The sequence below is a fragment of the Athene cunicularia genome (genome assembly GCF_003259725.1).
Source record: "Athene cunicularia isolate RWA chromosome 1 unlocalized genomic scaffold, athCun1 chr1_part1, whole genome shotgun sequence".
Lineage (NCBI taxonomy): Eukaryota > Metazoa > Chordata > Aves > Strigiformes > Strigidae > Athene > Athene cunicularia.
In genome coordinates, this window is record NW_020799091.1 from 71,413,660 (window position 1) to 71,430,222 (window position 16,563).

Below are 16,563 nucleotides of genomic sequence, written 5' to 3' on the forward strand. Positions count from 1 at the left end.
GGGGGGGGGGGGGGGGAAGCAGTTTCAGAATTTCAGTGAACAATGTGATAAATACTAATTAGCCAATTATTTCCCCACAGTGGCAAGCAGCTTTCAAAATCATTTCTTCATCTGCAACTATCATACCTCCTGCTAAGTGGCTAAGGTGCACCCCACACATAACTATTCTGGCAGGACCAGTTCACCTCTCAGCAGTATCAGACCTTTTATCTTACATTTGATAAGGCCAAAGGAAGAGGGAATAGAGGCTTTTCCAGAGAATCATGGTTATCTAAATTACACCAAACAAGTGTGAGAGGCTGACTTGCAGAGGGAAAAGCTCAGAACACTTATGAAAAAAGACTAGAAATAGAAACTACTGTGAACATCCCGGCTTAAGATCAATTATGTCATAAGGCTCTCTATATACAGGCTGTCATCCTTTTACTTGCCCTACAGAAGTCTTAAAACTTCATTAAGTATACTTTCAGAAAGCCGAGCATTGAATGATTCTTGTTATGAAAAAAAAAAATCCAAACCTGACTGTGCTGATTATTGGGAGAGAGAAGAAAGGGAGGGAAAGATCGAGGTACACATGATCCAGAATACAGTCATTAGTATCATTGTATTAAGGCTACTACAGTAACACCAGACAGGAACTAACCTGGAGAACCATATTCATGCCTTGGTAACCTACAGATCTTAGGCATCACTTCCATTAGGGTCTTGACATACTGAAGAATCGTCCCTTGTAACTACAAGAAAACAGATGTGTGTAAACATGTCAGTGTTACAGAACTGAGAAACTTCACAACAAATTGCATTCCAACTACATGTGAATTGAACAAGTGCTAAAAATCTTGCACTTGATTCTGCCACTCATCATCTTCAAAAAAGCAACTTTTTCAAATGAATACAGTTGCATTTTCCTTCATAAGGTATTAGCCACCTTTTGCTACAGGAAGAACGGCACAACAGCTAAGGCCAGGAAGGTGAAAAAGAGGAAACCATGTTCTCCTCTTGCAGACTGTCTCTATTGCCTAACCAACCTTTTTTTTTTTTTTTTTTTTTTTTTTTTTTTTTTTGTCTGTAACAGCTCACACTGTCTATTCTGGACATACCAGTTAAGACACAGTCCCAGCCTACAGTCAGTCTGCCTTCCTCCCACTAGACACCTATCTCCTATCTGTCTCCTTACATCTAAGCACCTGCATCAGGCATCAGCAGGATACCTCCCCCCGGCCTTTCAGCCTTCTTTATAAATATCCAAGCTTTCAATGCTACCGTTAACGAATTGAGATGATTTACCACCTAAATAAAAAAAATAATTAAAAATCTCCCCCCAAACAACAAACCAACACAACCCCAAACTATGAAAAATATCTGTGTTTTCCTCCTTCCCTGAAGATTAGACCACACCACCCCTTCAAGCAAGCTCCAGTCTTTCTAGAATATCAAAAATGTACTTAGAACATTGTGGGAATTACTGTAAGCAAACTGCCAAATTTGTTGAGTGTCTGAAATGAGGTTTTGAATGCTACAGCTATCCCCTGGTATAGTTGGATTAATCTGGCAACATGCTCCTTAGAGGCAACAGGGACAGGGAGGAAAAGAAATTTCTTTGGCTTAAACTTAACTGCAATGCATTATGCCTATATACATAGATACTAAAAATACAGCAAACAGCCAGTACTTCAACCTCCTCCTAGTTACAGAAAAGGCCCTTTCCTATACAAGACACTCAGGCTGTAGGGATAACTTCTTCAGCATTTGGTCTGAGCACTCTTCTAAATAGGCTTGATGCTATCCGTTGCTAGATCAAGCACAGAGATTAAACCTTCTTTGTTATCAAGGTGTCGTCTATCAATGATGTTATTAATGAAAACCCTGAAGTTAGGCAAAGCAGAAAGCACACCACAGCTCTGCTCCAAAAATATGGAGAAAGTGAATTTACAGTACAATCTTTAAGTTGAAATCAACTAATTTGAAACATTCATACTCCAGAGTTTACCCAGGACCTAACAGCACAGGTTTTCAAAACACTGCTCAGGCTACCAAGGCACATCATCTGATGCTTCCACAAGACATTGAGTACTCTCAAAAACAGCTTATATTGAACTTCAAAGGAAGTAACATTTTAATTAGTTTTATCTGAGATCTTACTTTCACTTTTTTTTTTCTTGAGACATTTCCTACCAGTAACCATTTGGAATAGCAGAAAATGAGACAATTGGCATACCAGGCTCTTGACAACTTTCAGCAACTCCTCCATCACCACAGCAATACCCTGATACCCAAGAAGTCTACAGATGACTTTAAAGTGAGGGGGACCAACAAAATTCCTGTAGTTGCTGTAGATGCTGGAATATGCCAGATTTAATGCCTGGAATGAGAGAACAGAAATGATTAATGACAATTTCAGCTGACTGCTTCTTTATAATAATCTTATTTAAACAACATTTTAAAGCATGTTAAAAATAAAACAACAACTTCATATTTCACTCTCTCTCCAGGGAGTTAAAATACAAAGCTTCCCTTTTGTAAGGCAGGAACTTCAACCAAAACCTCTGTATTAGCAAGAAAAACTTGTAAACACTTTTTTTTAATCACCAGGCATCTTTCACTTACTATTTATAAAGCCATGAACATTTCCTCTTTTGTATTCTTCTGTTTACACAGTATAAAAGGATAAGAGTAGTCAATGCTGATGTTCAGATCCCTTAATTTAAAGCACAGCTTCTATTTTTATATAGTCCATTTTATGTACAAAACAACCTGAAACAAGTTACTTCAATTTTCAGCTCATAATAGGTGTTTTAAGTATCTGAGGAATAAACTACAAAAAACCACCAGTCTTCAGCAGTTACTGTTCTCTGCCACTAATTAATAAGGATCTCTCTTTCCTGAACCTCTTAGCTGTACACAAGATCAAAGCAAATCTAAGTCTGGGATGTAACCTCATGGAAAATTATTCCAGAGTTGTATAAATAGGGCTGACTGCGTGCTGTGCCATATTAATGACTATTTCTTCAAAGCAAACACAACTGTACAGTCTGGTGCTGTGTAGGGATTTAGGAACTGTTTGCTGAAGCTGTGGATCAAAGAGGAGTTAGCTAACCTAACATCCTCCATTTCTGTAAGTGGGTTGTTCTCCTAATATCCTGGAATTTAATTCTAAAGGGGAATCTTGTCAACTTTTCTTGCAGAAGGTCCTGTTGTGTTTCCTTCTCTTTTTCACAGTTTTCATTCTAATACACGCATGAAAGTCAGGATACTGTTAGACTCTCAACTCCACACACATCAGCTGTAACAGAAAACCTTCCTTCACCAGTACCCAGGAAGAACATAGACCTTCCCTTCAGTGCAGATCCTGCCCCAGCCATCCACGCAAGTCAATGCCAGATACCGCAATACATGGCATTGCACAAAGAAACTGCTAGGAATTCAAAGTCACAAAACTACCAAGCTCTTGGAGGATTTTAGTCTCATAAAAGGACTTACATCTTTAGAAGAGATCAGGAAAGAAGATAACACGTTTTTACTTATGTTGTAAATCTTTATATAAACACCGGTTGTCAACATGTTTAGAACTGTTGTCTTAAAAATTTAAAAACTGGATTTGAGACTGATATATAGCAAATGCAAATTTGGCAACAGGTTAACAATTCTTGGCCACCTTTCGTGGATGCCTTAGACGTACTTTACAAACCCTCATGGGTCCAAAATTGTTGCACTATGAAAACAGGCTCAGAAGAGACTATCTAGGTCATAACAAGAGACACCTAGAGATACAAACCCAACTTTCTGAATCAAGCAACTCCTGAACAGTGAGAAACTGCATATGTTAAAATACTCACACATAGGAAAGTACGTAAATTTTATCATGCTTCAACAGCCACAGAAAGTTATAACCAGAAATTTATTTCTGCAATGTGAAAATTCAAGAAGTTGCCAGTACTGAAATTTACTTAAAGGTTCAGTTGTATTTCCCACATGCCTGAACTTCTGTCTCCATCTGTGTGACAAAACTATACAGCAAAACATCCTGAACTGCAGAAAGTGGATTTGGGGTTTGGGTTTTTTTCTTATCTTGAGGGTCCTGACAAACAAGAAGCTGGCCATGAGCCAGCAGTATGTCACAGAATCATCTAGGTTGGAAAAGGCAGCTAACAGCCATTGGGGGTGCATTAGGCAGAGCACTGCCAGCAGGTGGAGGGAGGTGATCAGCACAGGTGAGACACAGCCAGAGTGCTGGCTCCACTGGTGGGCTCCCCAGTACAGGAGAGACATATGGGAGAGTCCAGCAGTGGGCTTCAAAGATGATTAAGGGACTGGCATCTTTCCTATGAGGACAGACTGAGAGGTGGGACTGTTCAGCCTGGAGAAGAGAAGGCTCAGGGGCATCACATCCACAAGCCTAAGTAACTGATTGGGGGGAGTAAAGATGATGGAGCCAAGTCTGCTCAGTGTTGCCCAGTGACAGGACAAGGGGTAATGGGCACGAACAGGAAATCCCATTTAAACATCAGAAAAAACTTCACTACTCTGAGGATTGTTGAGGCTTCACTACAGAGAGGCTGTGGAGTCTCTGCCCTTGGAGATGTTTGAGAACTGACTGGACACATCCCTGAGCAACCCGCCACAGGTCACCCTGCTCTGGAGGGTCCCCCAGCCTCAGCCATCCTTCAGTCCAGGAAGCTCTGTTCTAAAGACTGTGGGCTTGTGTTCATTTTGCGGAGGAGGGCTCCTTTCAAATACTCTCAGCCATGCTTTCTGTGAACACAAACTAAAACAAACACCTGGCTAATTATTAGACTCCTAATACCCAACACAGTGCTCCTATTAGATCAGAGCTGGCTAAAAGGTTAAACTCCAAACACACTCCACCAGGTGGAGAGCCTAAAGCTGCATCCCTCTAGTACAACGTGTGCATTTCCATAGCTCTCCACACAGAGAAAAGCGGTCTGGGGCATCAACAGGGGAGAGAACTGTTAAAACCTCAAAATAATACATGCAGATGAATGTTCAGATACACTAAGCATTTATACAATTCCCCCTAAAAGTGAGATTTCATCTTTTGCTTTTGATGTTTCCAATCAGATAAGTCTCCACAATAAATGTGTCCAATCTATTTCTGCTATAGCACAAGGGGAATTTTATTCCAGTAGGTTAAAGCATTTTACTGCCATGAGGTTAAGGGGAAGAAACTCCTCTTCACTCAGCAAAAATTTGCCATAAAAAAAGCAAGCTGTAAAAACATGATTTCAGTATTGAAAAACTCACCTATACATAACAATAAGATGTCAGCCAATCTAAAAATACATCTTTCCTTAATGTAACCCTCATGAGAAAGTATCTAAAATGGTTCAACTGCAAATGCTGGGTTAGCAGAGCTTTATAAACAGTGACAAGGAATTTAGAAAATACCATCACATGCCACTGCTACTTCCCTCCCATGATGCACAGAAGTATAAAATGCTTAGGGAAGAAGCCACTAACAAAAAGGGGGTGGGAGTGGAGAGGGAGGGATGGAAAGAGGGAGTTCATTATTTTTTTAAGCTATGCTTGCTCCCTCCCCTACTTAAAAAAAAAAAAAAGTTGCTAGTTGCTGATGTCATCAAAGTGCTAACATTAATCACTCACAGCATCACTAGTACACGCACAAGAGCATATAACAGGGATGTTCAGGCAGTACACTGTCCAAGGGGAAGCAAGCAAGGGAGGAGGAGAAAAGACATTATTTTTTCTCCTGTACATTCTTTGAAAAGCAAGACAACATCACCAAGATGTGTTCTTGCATGAATTTAAGTGGAAGAGACAAAGCAACCATGCCACCAGCAGCATCGGAGAAAAAAACTGAAAGCAATAAGCAGTGAGAATCAGTCCAGGGAATCTGATGGGAAGAAAAGCAAACTGGCAAGCAGATATCAGCCAGGAAATAAACTCATGTGAAAAGGGATACAGAAAACTTAGTGTTTCTATAATTTTCACAGCAGCATCACCATATGAAAATTCTGTTCTGAAATTTCCATCAGGAAGTGACGGTAAGTACTGACTTTATAATCTACAAAACATCGAATTGGTTTTCCAAACATTTACATGTCAGTAATTATATGTCTTCTAATAACTCATGTTTTGTAACAATAGAAATGTATTATTGTTATTTAGTTAAAATCCAAACATTCTGCTTACAAAATGTTGTGAGGATTAAACTATTGTGACTAGACTGTGCACCAAAAATAAATTATAATTTTAATTAATGGGGGTCTACCAGATAAAGAAAAGACAACTGAGCAAGTAAAAACTCTGACCCTACTAATGCACCAGATTTTAGTATTTGCACGAGTTGGTTGGATGCCAAAATGTGTCTAATAAGTTTGATAGCAAAGTCAGTTCCTTTATATTGTTACTGTATCAAAGTGTGCATTTACCACACGATTAGAACAGCAGCATCTACCCAGATCAGTCATATCTAAGGTTTTACATTGTAATGAAAGTAAACATACATCTTTGTCTTCTCACTTCCCAGTAAGTATAATTCAAAAGCCTCGAGCAACAATTTTCATGCATAAACAATCACAGAATTTTTACTATTAATGTAACTATCAAAATCCCACTAAAATAATATATATATTGCCAGCCTCCTATCTAATATAAAATACAAAAGCAGCATTACACAATAATTTTAGAATATGTTATGAGCGAATCTTACAAGCTTTCTTCATCAGGAGAATTTTCAATAGTCAATTGTTATTTAGCCAGGAGACTTAACATTTTAAACATGATCATTAAAAAAAAATAAATTCATTTTTATAACGAAGTAATAAACAGTGAAATATACTGTCACGGGCATTTATCTTCATAATTAAAAGTAAGAAACTTTCACAGTGGAAAAAAATTTCATGAGTGCCACTAGAAACTGACTACTAAACTAAGAGAATCAGACCAAATTGCTGAGGTTGACTATTTTTCAAAAGTTACCCTCACAAAAGTAAAAGCAAAAAACCCATGCCAAACAAATTAAAATATCCACTAACTGATATTATATATTCTTTAGTAGATGCACATAGAAAATTGCAGAAAATAGATGTTTTCCTTTCACTATTTACAGTGGTAAGACAAACTGAGAATCTCGAAATACTGGCTGTTTTTCCAATTCTAATTTTATGAGAAGGAGGAGTATTAGTTCAAGGCAGACACACTATGGAATTACATACAATCACTTGGAATAGAAGAGACTATTAATCACTTTTTAAAAACCCACTATTTACCCAAAAGGTATGCTATAGTGAAAGCTGTATTTCACCAACTTGGAAAAGCTTTCTCAAGCTAAGCTAAGAGACTGACTAGCATCAAGACTAGATATTGTGATACTGATGTCACCAATGTGCAGTCATCACAGCCACTGCTCTAGCAGAGGGTACAGATGTGCTAACTCACCACCAAAAAATGGAGAGCATCGACGAGTAAGAATGTATGTAAAATGGTATTGGAAACAAAATAATATCTGGTGATGTTTCCACATACTGTTTTGGTTTTCAGTTGATTGTGACTGGCAAAAATGAAGACTTTTGAATGACAGAGGAATTTATCCCTCAATATCCACCTCTGCAACCCCTCTCTTGTCACTTAACATAAGACAGTTCACTGCTCACAAAAGCAGGCTTTGAGATTATGTAAAACACCAAGTAATATAATAAAATCCAAGCTACTCAGACTAGAGAGAAAAACAACTGCTGCATTTCTTTTTCAGTCATCTGAAAAAAAACCCAAAAACCTGTGAAAGGAAACAGTTCCCCGATCACAAATTCTTCAAAATAGATCATCTTGCATGGAGACAAGATACAATTGGTCACCTGTACAGGCAACAGCTCCGGTTGAATTTCTATAACCATATGTTTATCCTTTCACTTGGGAAAGAAATACATGGTTTAAAATACCCCCAAATTTATGAACTTGCAACTCCCATTTTACACAGCAGTACCAAAGGTAGGAGCATAATTTCCTAACAAACTCCTTTCCTAAATTACAGAGTACTACAATTAAGATCCAGGTGACATCCCCAGTGCTGCTGCTTCTCAGTTACCTCGCAGTGAACATCTTCCCTTTCCACAGCAAGGTCAGCGTCAGGAGAGAAAAAAAAAACAACACCTGAGCAACATCCCAATGGGAATAACTGTCCAAAACATCACAGGAAACACAGCAATGGTAATTTGGCCAAAAATGGCCAGTTGTGCTGACAGCTTTTACAGCATCATGTACCACCCTAACTGGAACAGCATGCTGTCCAGTTATTCAAGAAAGAGCTTTCAGAAGGAAGAGAGGGTGCCTGCCAGTCGCTCCTCCTTTGTTGTTGAAAACCTAACTCCACTAACAACATACATCTTATGCGTAACCTGCCAGTCTGCAAACCCCTCCAGTGACCAGTGCAGAGTTTTTAACACACTGGAACAAGACCCAGCATCTGCGAGCAACACCAAGAAAGAGCTGGCGCTGGGTATCTGGCTCACCAGCAGCGTCCTGCTCCTCATAATCGCTGCAATCCTCCTCTATGGCTGCCTGCACCTCCTATGCCGTAGGAGACGTGACCGTCTACAAGGGCAAAACAGGACCTCCAAAGAAGACCACAGGAAGGCACAGACCAAAAGCGCAGCGTGCGCCTCAGAGGAGCTTGGCAGGCAGAGTCAACTGATGCAGGACACCAGGGATCCAGGTGGCATCCAGCTGTCCACAATCATAGAGAATCCCTCAGCATGCAAGGAGCCTGTCACACCGACTTCCAAAAGCTGGGAACGAGTGCCAGTGACAGGACAGTGCTCTGCTATAAATTAGAAACTTTTTGTCAGGGAGGAGAGTTTTGTGACATACAACACCCCAACTGCTTCAAACATATTGCGTGTGTTGTCGACGCTCACAATGGGGAGCTCCAACTGCTTCCCCCAGCACTCCTGGCTGTACTTCCAGTGCCACATCCCTCTCCAACAGCCCCTATGCAGCCAGAGGTACTCAGAGGCAATGGCCCAGATTCTCAAGAAGTGAATACTTCAGCTGCACTCCACTACTTAAAAATGAAGTATGTAGCAGATAATCGGTTTACATTTTGAGGGGACTTTTTGGTTGCTTTTCATTAGTTTAAACCAGCAAAGAAATATAAAAATGAAGCAAAAGTGACCAGAACACGCTTTTTTTTACTAGCATAAATTAAAACTGAGTCGAAGTTTTTGGATGGCAACCCAGACTACTACACTACAGGCAACTGGAACATACACCCCAAGTGCAGTGGTTTGCCAGTGTGAGTTTTACCCCCACCATCCCAACTGCTTCTCAAACTACAAACTACAAACTACTACACATAAACTATGCATTTCACCAACCATGATGCTCTCCAAAGCTCCCATCCAGATTAGGTCAATCTCAGCATGTAAACTAAATTGACCAGAATTTTAACGGAATCCTTTTGTCTGTCTTTGAAATTTTCCCTTGGTCTAAAAGCATATGCAAGATAGTGTCTCTGTAAGGACACTTCTAATCAAACTAAGGAAATATTCTGGGTTATTCTATTTTGCACTCTCCTATACCCACCACAAGCCACCTTCTGCTCCACGGGCAAGTGACTCCCTGTAGAGAAAACGGAGTTCAGAGAAGCAACTCCTGCCCCTTCCTTCTCTCTTTTCCTTTCAGTTTTTTAATGGTAAAACTCATTCACCAGCTACAAATTTCTATCCAACCGCAGAGTACATCTTGTGTAATGAAGGGGCAAGTAAGTAAAAAGATGGCAAACCACATTTTATTTTTGTAACAATCAAATCCGCTGACCATCTCACTCTGCCTTGAGCTTCATGGCAAACTGCCAAGAAAGGATCTTCAGATAGAAATCCATTCACCCTCACAATACAATGCATCTTGCCTGGCTTACGTGTATAAGTCATCCTGTTTTAAATCTCTTAAGTGCATTTGTGTCCATAAAAACATAATAAATCCTAGTATTGCTGTATAGTATGGTATGTCCAAAACCCAAAGATATGCTGTGATTGCAGGCATTTTAAACTGCTATTGATAGGAACGTATATGCATAAAGTCAGCTCTTGTTGGCACAGCTCATTTGTACCAGTAAAAGCTGGAGAACTGCTGGCTGGGCAGCTGCCATCCCTTTCCACCATGCCCTGGAAACTGAGGGGGTGTACAATTTTGGCACGAAAGCAGCTACTGAATATTTCACAGCAGGCAGTGGGTCTTTTCAGCTACTGTATTTTGACAACATTTCCCACAGCGTGTGAAAGACGTCAACTCTCGTATTGCTAGGAAGACAGGATCTGGCATAAGTTTGATGCGTCGTCCTTACTTTTTTCTACTAGGATAGGTACGACACAGAAATGCGTGCTGAATGGGGGTGAGTATTCCTTTTAGAAAACACTTCAAAAGGTGTCTTTATTGTGTTAAGTTAGCAATAACGTGTTCTCCACCCCCTACACAGCATTTCCTCCAGCTGACAAGTTTTTCTTCCTCTTACACACCAGTCTTAAATAAACTGTGAAGATGAACAGTTTACTGCTGTTTCATGAAACAGACACTGAAAAACTCTCTTCAGAGCATGAAGCCAACACTATAGGTCTCCTGCCAAAAAGGGGCGGCTGGCTAGTGGGAACAAAACCAAATACTTTAAAATGAGCTTGTAATCAAATTAACAGTAACAGTTCTCTGACTAGGATTGCATCAAAGAGAGAAAAGATAATGTTAAAGGGACAGAGCCAAGAGATATATTTTCATCTCCACCAACATTTTAGGCCCTTAAAAATCTGATGACTTCTCTGCACACCTGTTTCTTTATGTGAGTTTTAAGCCAGTCCAATACATATATTTACATGCATTTATATGTTACGCAGACGTATATGCCATACTGAGAACAAGGAGCAGTTTAGTCAAAGCAGTTTTGAAGCAATTCACCTACTGAATTTTGTTACTTATACACAAACACATATATACAAAAATCCACATGTATATATCAGATTGAGAAGGCAAGGAGCTACCATGGAAGTGCTCCCAGGAATGGAATTTACCTCATGTAAATATAAAGCCATTCCACGCAAGGAGTTTACTATGCACTGCTTAGACAAACATTTTTATTGCCTCACAAGCAACAGACCATCTTGCACACACTACAAATGAGCAATGCATAAGTAGTGTCATCTGACTTCTGCACTAAGTTCGAAGAACTTGTGTCATCACACATTCACAGAGCTACACAATTCTTTGTCTCTTGCTCAGAAAGTTTTAGTACAGATTCATTCTGGTTCATTCTGGCAATTCTGTGTTTTGGTAGTTCACTGTCCAGTTTTAACAGTGACCTAGTAAGGGGCAAATATTCTAAGTGATTACTAAACTGATAACAAGATGGAGCATAGTGCAAACTGATGTTAATTTGTGCACCAGCAGTAGATAAAAAACATTATATTCACATTCAGAAGTATTTTCCAAAGGGGTCTTTTTTTCACAAAACACAAGTGAGTTGGCATCTACAAAATACAGAAGACAAACAAGCATAAAAATGCTGTATAAACCAGAAAGGAAGCTCTTCTGGTCTACACAAACTCTATATAACCAGGTACTTCATTAACATGCAGTTAGTTCCAAATCCCCAAAAGAGACTCCTTCTTACATGCACATTATTAAGTATTTTATACATCCAGTCAAATTTCCATCTGCTAGCATTCATTTCACTAATCCTACACACACTTCACCTGAGTAAAGGGATTTCAATGACCATGCTCAATGAGCTTTTTAAAATACTCCAGCTCACTTAAAATACTGACAAGCTTCTAGAGTTTGGCTCCTTCCCACCTGACAGCTCTGCTCCCATGTCAGCCAGAAGTAAATTGTATCTGTGGGTTTCTGTTTTGATAATTGGATGAAGATACTGCTCAGAAAACCTTAGATGCAACGGAGAATGTGGACACAACTGTCTATGCTAAGCATCAATACATATTAATATAAACCAAATGCTTTGATCCATTTAGGAATATCTGAGAATCAAAACCAAAAATTTCTTTAATTTCTCTTAAGCAAGCACATTGCTTGTGCAAAGCTTCTGCACAGGAAATGTTTAGCCATTATAGTCCAATACATGCATGTATGAGTGTACGTATAAACAACAACAATGCTCTTGTCTTGACCTAAACACACACCATGGATTGCTTAGAAAAAGTCCAATAAAGAAAACAAAAAGTCATATTCCTTAGTTATGTGATATGAAGTGCTCACCTGGATATCTTGAGTAGTTCAAGAACTCAGAGACAACAATACAATAAAAAACACATAGCTGCACTATGTCCCACTGGAGGCAATTCAACAATACAACCGTTAGAGGACCCAAACAAGGATATGGTCCGTGACAAGCCTGGCTGTGTAGTACACAGAATAATACAATGCAATTATACCACAGGTTAGAATGTGTAGCCTCTATCACATAAGAATTACTATCTGTTATTTGCTATATACAATAGAAATGTCCTCCTAAAATTCCACTCACATGTCCTCAATCACAAAACACATAAGACTCAAGAATAAAAACATACTCTTGAAAAAATTTGTAACTACAGTCAGGAATATTTGCTAATATAGGCATATCTAGTTATGAAACTTGCTCCAGAAACTCATCTAAGGATCCCCTCAATTGCTCCTGCTCATACAGAAAAATAATCAGATTTCTAAAAACGTATAGCTCTCAGAGTAAAGATTACTAAACTCATTTTAATAATGTAACCTGACTGATAAAAAAAGGGTTCCTCAGTTAATCCTCTGCCACTTACCCCACTGTATCATCACTTAGATAAATTATCAAACTCTACTAAATTCAGTGGAGTTTTTGTTTTTTACACTGCATCTGGTGAATTCCTAAAATAGTAAGGAACACAATAACTCTAATGTAAGAAAATCCCACTTTCCTATAATTTATTGTTCCCTGTTGGAGAACAATTATATAAAACACTATCCAAGGTACCAGACAATCAGCTGTTACATTCCACATTAAAGACATGAATCCTTTTCCACCTCCTTTACATTTTAAAAGCATAAAAGTTTTACAAATGTAGCAGATATATTAGGACTGAAATTTGTAACTTCTGAGCTATCTCTTCAGTTCTCAAAAGCGATCTTGCTGGGCAAATCACTTAACAGAGATTGCACCATATAACTGGGATATGATGTGCAGAAAGTAACAGTAAGACAAGGACTAATTATGCTCATATTAAGTAGGAGATAAAGTAACTAGACATGAAATTGACACAGTGCACTTGTATAAATTACAAGGACAACAGAGTACATAATTTTAAAGCTTTTTTTAGTCAACAATCCTCTAATTTGATCCTTACATTTTTATTGATCTTTTCCATACTCAATAAAACAATGCAAAATAAAGAATAACATCTTGCTAAATATTCTCAAATGATTTGCTGAAGATAGCACTGCTGGTTTTTACAGTTGTTTGAAGTAGATCAGTGTTTCTGACTGGATATTAAAAATGCAGATATATGTTAATATGCTATGCCTTTAACTGTCATTAAGACTCAGGTAATAATTCTAAAGCACAAGAAAATAAATCTGCAGTGATCAGGGAGAATAAACCTATCCCTTCCACATACAATACTGCACACATGAGCATAGCATTGGTCCTGGGAATAAAGGCTAACTTTCCTCACTTGGGTAGCTCTGCAAAAGCCCACGACTATTCTCTTGTGCCAAGTACTCTCTCAGCTTGTCACCCACATAAGCTCCCTTCCAACATCAGTATTGGGCACTGCCTTAAGGCACAGAGTATGTGACTAAATATCATGTGCACTTCTAATGAAACCTTGCATAAACCTTCTAGGCACTCCTAATCTGCAAAGCAAGATGATGCTAATATAGCAGATGAGATGACCAGAAGGACAAGTTCATCACAACAACTTTGAGGTCCTTGGATTGAAGATGCCAAAGAAATACTACTTACTTTTTTAAAAATAATCTAAGCAGTTTAGTATCTGATAGTTTAGGATGTCAGAATCTATACTCCTGTTAAGTAAGATAACATCTGAAGCAGTTTTTCCTATCTGATTCCTTTTCTTCTGCCATCACAGTCTTCATCACAGTAACAAGGGAGCAGCTGCACCCAAGATGGTTCTCACTTCACCAGATGTCTAATTAATCTTTTCTTTTCTTTGAGTCTGCACTGCCACTACAAGCAACTGTGCCATGCAAGGTGGTTGAGAGAAGGACTTATTTTTAGTTATGTCAGGTAAGACTAACCATCAGACTAATCACCTGCTCTTTGGCTGAAACATTGTGAGCTTCACAGCAAAGCCTGAAAAAAAAGGTGTACGTTGAATTTAAAATACTCACAAAATGTATTTGAGTCCATTTTTAATCCTTTTCATATTCGGTAATTTTTATAATCAAAAAAGATACCTTTAAACATTAGCAAATCATAAAGCAAATTAAATCCAACCTTTGATCCGTAGAGGTACTGTGGCTGTGCATTAGGCTGCTTGTCTCTCTGAAACTCCTGAGAAAATGGTAGCACAGTCCGAACAAATCTATAAAAACAAAATAAAGAATTCATTAATTACACTTAGACTAGTAAGTGTGTACCTAATGCATCTTGCCCTGTATAATGCTGCTTTTGTCTAGGTATAAAATCAAAGCCACACTGGCAGCCTTTCAGCCCAAGTTGAAACTGGGGAAGGACATAGCCTGCATTGCTCAAAAGCCTGGACACAAATCATAATGCAATTCTTCATCACTTACTAAGACTCGTTTTTTCCAGTGGTGTGCATGGTCCCAAAATATTTCTCATCTCTACTCTAGCCCAGCCCAGCAAAAAGAGAAGCAACTAACGAAGTAGCAATAGGCTATCACAGAGAGAATGAAGTGCCTGGTGCTTCCAAAATTAAATCCTAGACAATGAACTACATCTTCAAAGAAGAACATGACATTTCTATTTAACATCTTGGAACTTCTTACCCCCAAAGAAACTCACAGAATCATCTAAGTTGGAAAAGACCTTGGAGATCATCTAGTCCAACCATTAACCTAACACTGACAGTTCTCAACTACAGCATATCCCTAAGTGCTAAGTTGACCCGACTCAAACACCTCCAGGGATGGGGACTCCACCACCTCCCTGGGCAGCCCATTCCAACGCCTAACAACCCATTCTGTAAAGAAATGCTTCCTAATATCCAGTCTAAACCTTCCCTGGAGCAATTTGAGGCCATTTTACCTCTTGTCCTATCGCTTGTAACTTAGTTAAAGAGACTCATCCCCAGGTCTCTGCAACCTCCTTTCAGGGAGCTGTAGAGGGCGATGAGGTCTCCCCTCAGCCTCCTCTTCTCCAGACTAAACACCCCCAGTTCCCTCAGCCGCTCCCCGTACGACCTGTGCTCCAGAGCCTGCACCAGCTCCGTTGCCCTTCTCTGGACACGCTCGAGTCATTCAATGTCCTTTTTGTAGTGAGGGGCCCAAAACTGAACACAGGAATCGAGGGGCGGCCTCACCAGTGCCGAGTCCAGGGGTCAGATCCCTTCCCTGTCCCTGCTGGCCACGCTATTGCTGACACAAGCCAGGATGCCATTGGCCTTCTTGGCCCCCTGGGCACACTGCTGGCTCCTGTTCAGCTGGCTGTCAATCACCTCCCCCAGGTCCCTCTCTGACTGGCAGCCCTCCAGCCACTCCTACCCAAGCCTGTAGCGCTGCTGGGGGTTGTTGTGGCCCAAGGGCAGCCCCCGGCATTTGGCCTTATGGAAACTCCTGCGGTTGGCCTCAGCCCATGGCTCCAGCCTGTGCAGGTCTCTCTGCAGAGCCTCCCTACCCTCGAGCACATCAACACTCCCACCCAACTGGGTGTCATCTGCAAACTGACTGAGGGTGCACTCGATCCCCTCGTCTAGATCATCAATAAAGATGTTAAACAGGAGTGGCCCCAACACCAAGCCCTGGGGGACACCACTCGTGACTGGTCGCCAACTGGATTTAACTCCGTTCACCACAACTCTCTGGGCCTGGCCATCCAGACAGTTTTTTACCCAGCAAAGTGTGTGCCCATCCAAGCCATGAGCAGCCAGTTTTGCCAGAAGAATGCTGTGGGAAACGGTGTCAAAGGCCTTGCTAAAGTCAAGGTAAACAACACCCACAGCCTTTCCCTCATCCAATAAGCAGGTCACCCTGTTGCAGGAGATCAGGTTTGTCAGGCAGGACCTGCCTTTCCTAAACCCATGCTGACCGGGCTGATCATCTGGTTGTCCCGCATGTGTTGTGTGATGTCACTCAGGATGAGCTGCTCCATCAGCTTCCTGGGCACCAAAGTCAAGCTGACAGGCCTGTAACTTCCCGGATCATCCTTCCGACCCTTCTTATAGATGTGCGTCACATTGGCCAATTTGCAATCTGTCGGGACCTCCCTGGTCAGCCAGGTCTGCTGGTAAATGATGGAAAGCAGCTTGGCGAGCACCCCAGCCAGCTCCTTCAGCACCCTCGGGTGTATCCCATCTGGTCCCATAGACTTGTGTGTGTCTGTGTGATGCAGCAGGTCACTGACTGTCTCCTCCTGGATTG

General features: G+C 40.3%; 2 protein-coding genes across 4 annotated transcripts in view; one reads left to right on the forward strand and one right to left on the reverse strand.

Annotated features, from left to right (window-relative positions):
• CYFIP1 (cytoplasmic FMR1 interacting protein 1) overlaps positions 1 to 16,563 on the reverse strand; it is a 61,880-nt gene that overhangs the window by 14,863 nt on the left and 30,454 nt on the right. For all 3 annotated transcript variants that reach the window (XM_026841674.1, XM_026841683.1, XM_026841688.1), the window contains 3 exons: positions 14,459 to 14,546; positions 2,219 to 2,362; positions 644 to 734 (listed from right to left, as the gene is read on the reverse strand). In XM_026841674.1, coding sequence (XP_026697475.1) covers positions 644 to 734; positions 2,219 to 2,362; positions 14,459 to 14,546 — 323 coding nt within the window. The remainder of the gene's footprint in view (positions 1 to 643; positions 735 to 2,218; positions 2,363 to 14,458; positions 14,547 to 16,563) is intronic.
• On the forward strand, positions 5,586 to 9,992 carry LOC113476285 (fibronectin type III domain-containing protein 9-like). Its single transcript, XM_026841701.1, has 2 exons — positions 5,586 to 6,023; positions 8,012 to 9,992. Exon 2 carries the CDS (start codon positions 8,146 to 8,148, stop codon positions 8,809 to 8,811), a length of 666 nt encoding a protein of 221 aa, XP_026697502.1. The 5' UTR covers positions 5,586 to 6,023; positions 8,012 to 8,145; the 3' UTR covers positions 8,812 to 9,992.